A 5695-nucleotide genomic window follows, 5' to 3' on the forward strand; every position below is an offset into this window, starting at 1 on the left:
TTCATTTTTGTGAAGCGCTCCTGTTCAAGACGAGAGGGCAGAAAGTGCATCATGTTTGTTTTCTTTATTTTATAAAAGCACAACTTTTTGTTGATATTGTGAGTGCACACAAATACAAGTATACCCTTTACAGTTCCGAATGATGTATTGTTCTTACCTTTATGAGCAAAAATGACAGCGTAGCCCAGGCTATTTTAAGTTGTTTCCACTGAAAAAAAATGTGTGATAAGTGATTTGCGCTGGCGCCTCCATGTCCTGCAAAGCGTGCTTTAGCTTCCACTCTCCGCACAAACTTGGATATAGCGCAGGTTTAACGTTTAAACATTGTTATATGCTTGAACTGTTTTAGTATATCTAGATTTTATTTTAGGCAAGTCGTGATGATTTGAGAAGGCTAAATTGATCAAGCAGGCTCACTGTCTGCCGTTGGCCGCTTGGTCGTTACTTTAAAAAACAAAAACTTGTAACGAACAAAAAATGCTCCAAACGTTTTTCTAAATTAACTTAATAAAAAAACGAAACATAATAATTTATCTATTTTAATAGCTGAAAGAGTTTTATATCACGCAATTCTGACTTTATTTCTCAGAACTGCGAGTTTATATCTCTCATTATGACTTTTTAACTGGCAATTGCGAGTTTATATCACGCAATTCTGAGGAAAAAAAGTCAGATTTGCAAGTTTGTATCATGCAATTCTGAGAAAAAAAGTCAGAATTGTGAGATAAAAAGTCGCAATTACCTCTTTTATTTTATATTCAGTGGCGGAAACGGGCTTCCATAGTCTGCTGCTGGCCGCTTGGTCGTTAAAAACAAAAACTTATATTTAACGAACGAAAATGCTCCAAACGTTTTTCTAAATTAACTTAATAAAAAAAAACGAAACGAAATATAATCATTTTGCCATTACATACAAAACGGAACTATTTTAGCTGAAAGAGTAGTATAAGCTGTTTTAGGAGAAGGGGGAAAAAAAGACGGGCTAGGGCCTAAATTTGAGGTCCGTGCAGGGCTCTACTGCCTTTGTCTTGTCCTCACTCAGTTTAAAGTGCTCCCACAAAGCTGAGGTCTTCGGCACTTTTGGCTTCTCTTCCAGATTAACTGAATCATGACGTTCATGACGTTTACTCATGGGCGATTCATATTCAAGCGCGAATGAGAACTGTTTTGCGGGGGATGCCAGGTGTTCGGGGAAAAAAAAGAATATTCGAAACTCAAAATTGAAAATCGAATGCCAACCCACCGAACGAATATTCGAATAATCGAATATTCTGGTCCAGCCCTAAATAAATGTAAATGGTGACTGAGGCTGTCAGTCACTAACGTTCTGCCTGCCATCTTTTTTGTTCTCCACAGGTGAAAGTCATTGTCTTAAGGTTATAATAACATGGTTTATGTTCACATACTTATAGCTTTTGTTTTTCTTAGTGGAGCAGATGCCAGAAGTTCCCCAAATTGTAGGACTAACTTATGCCTTATAAAGTGTTTGTTTGTTCTAGGACTTGTGAACGCTATCATTTGGTCGTGCATGTCCCTGAGAGCCTGACGTTTCTCTTCAATGGCTGCCTCTGGCTCCTCCGCCACAGTGCCTGTAGGATTTCACTATGAGACCAAGTATGTCATCCTCAGCTACCTCAGCCTGCTCCCGCCGTCAAGATCAAGACCCTCAGAGACCGCGGAGGGTAAGAACTCACATCCACAATTCAGTATGTACAAACTGCCTGCCTGCCTGGCAAGAATCATAAGGAGTTTAATTTAATCTCAAAACAATGACAAAACCTTCAGTGGTACGCTTGTCTCGCTTATGCAGGAAAACAGCAAGCAGTTGTATATTGTAATGCAAGAAAGCACATTTTCTGTTTTATGCAATACAAAATTCCTGTAGAAGTAATGACACTGATGAAAAAGTGTAGAAGTTTTGAAACTTTACACCTTTACAGTTTCTGTCTCTAGTAGGGTTTGTCTACAGTTACTGAGGTCACATTCCTGCTCCAGGAATCTCCATTTTGCCCTTGAACATGGACTGTAACTCAAAGTACTGTATACAAAGTGCCGTAACCAGTGTAATTTGATTGAAAAATGCCTGCAGGTATTGCTAGTGATGCATTAAAAAATCCTTCAGAGTGCATGTTTTGTCTATACTTGTCGCAGTCCATATACAGTTGGCAAATTTGGTTCTGTTGGTATCATTTAGCCTATATGTTTTGTGTCCGATTCTCGCTTCGAACAGTCCATGGCATTTTGTTTAGAGGAGACGTTGCAAGGCGGATTCTCGTGAATATTGACTTTTACGTTTTTTTATTTAGTCCTTGTGGAGTTTATAAATGGATGCAAAGCGCACATAAAGTTTGTCACTTACAGTTAGTCAGGTTGACTTTATTACAGAGGATGGTATGGGCTTAAGCTGCCTGTTGGAGATTTTGGAGCCTTGGGCATATCAGCGGTTCAATGAGGAATGTCCTGTGTCCTGCTCTGGTTTTCATTCAGTCAGCTTTGAAAGTAGCTTCTGATCCCTCTTTCCACTCGAGCCGCTCTGCACTCTGACAGACTGTCATATGCGATCAACGTTGGCTTGTTCACATGCCACTGTTCAGAGCGAAGCTCAGCCTGAACCAAACTGACCAAAGACTGGCCCGGTCTGGGAAAAGTCAATGTGAGCTCCCGTCAACTTTTGTAATGTTGTAAAAGGCTTTGTCTGCTTCAGTCATTTTTATACACACTCTCTCTAAATCAGTTTCTTTCCCTCTCTAACACTTCTTTTTGTTGTCATTCACTGAGTCTGTGTGGTTGAGAGAGCTGAAAGCCTGGGCCTGCTCAAACACGAAATAATTAATCAGTGTATGAATGAATAGCCACGCAATGGTTTAAGACACCACAGAAAAAGCCAGTTGTATTACAGCCACTGTATTACAGAATTGTTTCTAATAACGTATTAAAATATAATATAGTAAGAGTGGAATAATCAGAATTACCTGGACACATGAGAATTTTTTGGGGGAAATGGTAATAAATCAGGCTTAATTTTCTTTTTGCTATTTACATATACTATCTGGAGCACATGATATGTTTTGACATTATGTTCAAAAGTGCTGAGTTTGACTCTGTATTGTCATTCTGTTGTGTGTCAGGTTGTGTGCTGAATATACTGGCCATTATGTAAGTTCTAAATCTAATAGTAATAGTGCTAGTTTCTGTTGAATACAAAATTAAATGGATGCTAATATTTCATCCAAAATTCATATTGTGTTGCCCCTACATCCTGCTTTGCAAACACCAATCTCAGCTGATAATAAATAGATCTATTGGGTTGTTTAAGGGTTATTGAAGTCCATTAGTACTGTATTTTGAGAAAATGAGTGCATCTGTGTTTCTGTCCAGTATCTTTGGCTCAGTTTCATCATTAGTTTTAATTTTCTATATGACTTAATCAGTCATGTAGAAAATTATTCAGCTAAAGAATAATACCTGGGGTTATCTGGCTGGTGTTGGCTTAATATATTTGCATCAAGGTTCAAATAAACAAGATTGCTGAAGGAGCTGATGAAAATATAATAATGCTTACATGTTTTGTTTACACCAAATGTATGAATTTAAAAAAAAAATGTAATCAAGGTTATTATTTCAAATGGTTATTGCTCCAAAATTCCAGCTGTTATTGTATCTTGCATTCATTATTTTGTCTGTATAGATTTACAAATGAATAGTCAGTAAACTCTTATTTTCTTTAAAAAATTAAATTAAATAAAGTACTAAATAAGGAAATGCATTTTGGTCACACTTGACCAGGTAAATGATTACATCAAAATAAGAGAAATTATAATTATTCATATATAGTTATATAATAAAAACTTTTTTGTGTTATGATTCTATGCAGGAGAGAGCCATTCTACACAGGAAGTGGAAAGAGAGCGGAACAGCAGCCTGAAGAAACAGATTGAGAATGAAATGAAGCAGCTGGAAGAGGAAATTGCAGCCTGTAAGATGTTTCTTGTTATTACACTGTATTTTCGTGATAAAATTAATCTGAAATCTGAATCATAGTTTAAGTCATCTGCCTCTTTTTCTGCTCAGCTTTTTCCAGGACTGGTTTTGATCAGCTCACATCCCCAGTGTTCAGTCCAGCCAATCCAGAAAGCTCCATAGAAGACAGCCTGGCAGTGCTGGGGGACCGCGTCTCACGGGACCTGGACACACACCTGTTCTCCGCCACTCACACGCTTCTGAACAGGTCCTTTTAAATATCCAGGGAAATTCCTGGACAATTTTAGTAGTTGGAAAAAAGATCTAGTAACGTACTTGGCAGAGGTCTATGCCAGAAAAATGCATTGTATAAACAGCCTGCACACACCGTTATCATAAGTTTGCTTCAAATGAGTTCATTCTTGACATTTAACTTAAATATTGACTAAAGCTTTCAACATATGTTATGTTGATGTTTTTCTGAAGAACAAGCAAATTCAAATTAATGCAGAGAAATATTCGTAATGTATGTGCCTCTCATGCAGTGATTTGGACTTTGAGCACTTCAGAGCAGCGGTGGAGGAGGTGTCCTCTCATGCTCAAGGAGGATGGAGCAAGGTAATCCAAAAAACTCAGCACCCTGAAGGCAATTGGGAAGTTTCACAGAATCGTGAATGTCTCTGTCCTTCATTTCCTTATTTTGTCATTGTGTTGCTCTGTTTAGGTGTTGGTACCCTTAGTATTGTTACAAGCGCTGCAGAATGAGGGGCAGCCACTGGAAACTCTGCTACATTATGGTTTGCGTTACCTTGAGGAATCGCAAGCAGACTTCATCATTGAGCAGCGAGGATGGGTGAGTGACTTATATTTGATGGGTGATGTGGATGGATCTGTATGGTATAGCCAGTTTGTTTCCATATCACTTTTTTTTCTATTAGTTATGCAGATTATGTCTCTCTTTGTGGTGCGTTATGTGAGTTCACAGAATTAATGCACAACACTCAATGAAAGTCTCTGCAACCTGTTAGCAACTTAAGAAACACATGACAGTATAAGTGTCTAACTGGGTGTTAAAGCAAGAACCTTAAAGCAGTGGTTCTTGACCTTTTTGACTGAAAGGTCCCTATTGTCCAACACAAATCAGGATATTTTCTCCAGTGTTTCTACTACAATCTCATTTATAAAGTAAAACTGGGAAACACTAGTCTTTGAGAGGAAAAAAATTTCATGTATTTTTTAGCATTTAAAGTTACATTATTTTAACTTTTTATTAATAATATGAATATTAATTGTATTGATGATAATATATTCATTTGAATAATTCATCCTGAGGGCCTCCTAGTAAGTCCTGTCCCCCTGGTTAAGAGCCACTGCCTTAAAGGGGTCATATGATGCGATTTCAATTTTTCCTTTCTCTTTAGAGTGTTACAAGCTCTTGGTGCATAAAGAAGATCTGTAAAGTTGCAAAGACTAAAGTCTCAAATCCAAAGAGATATTCTTTATAAAAGTTAAGTCAACCACTCCTACCTAAAACGGCTCGTTCTAACACGCCCCCACATGTCTACGTCACGATGTGGGAAGATTTGCATAACACCGCCCAAATGTTCACGCAAAGAAAGAAGGCGTAACTTTTATTCTCGCTATGACAGTATAAGTCATTATAATCAGTAATTATGTCCCCACTGGATGCAACAAATGCCTCATTTGTAATGGGTTTTATTGGTTTTGTCTCGTC

The 5695-nt window shown here is 37.8% G+C and overlaps 1 protein-coding gene across 2 annotated transcripts in view; it reads left to right on the forward strand.

The window, feature by feature from the left end:
* The window catches only part of LOC107738690 (bcl-2-like protein 13), a 19312-nt gene that overhangs the window by 3745 nt on the left and 9872 nt on the right, over positions 1–5695 (forward strand). For both annotated transcript variants that reach the window (XM_016550482.1, XM_016550480.1), the window contains exons 2-6: positions 1500–1682; positions 3875–3976; positions 4072–4228; positions 4506–4578; positions 4685–4813. In XM_016550482.1, coding sequence (XP_016405968.1) covers positions 1559–1682; positions 3875–3976; positions 4072–4228; positions 4506–4578; positions 4685–4813 — 585 coding nt within the window. In that variant the 5' untranslated portion in view covers positions 1500–1558. The remainder of the gene's footprint in view (positions 1–1499; positions 1683–3874; positions 3977–4071; positions 4229–4505; positions 4579–4684; positions 4814–5695) is intronic.

This window comes from Sinocyclocheilus rhinocerous, unplaced genomic scaffold (genome assembly GCF_001515625.1).
Source record: "Sinocyclocheilus rhinocerous isolate Xijiao unplaced genomic scaffold, SAMN03320098_v1.1 scaffold1938, whole genome shotgun sequence".
Classification (NCBI taxonomy): Eukaryota; Metazoa; Chordata; class Actinopteri; order Cypriniformes; family Cyprinidae; genus Sinocyclocheilus; species Sinocyclocheilus rhinocerous.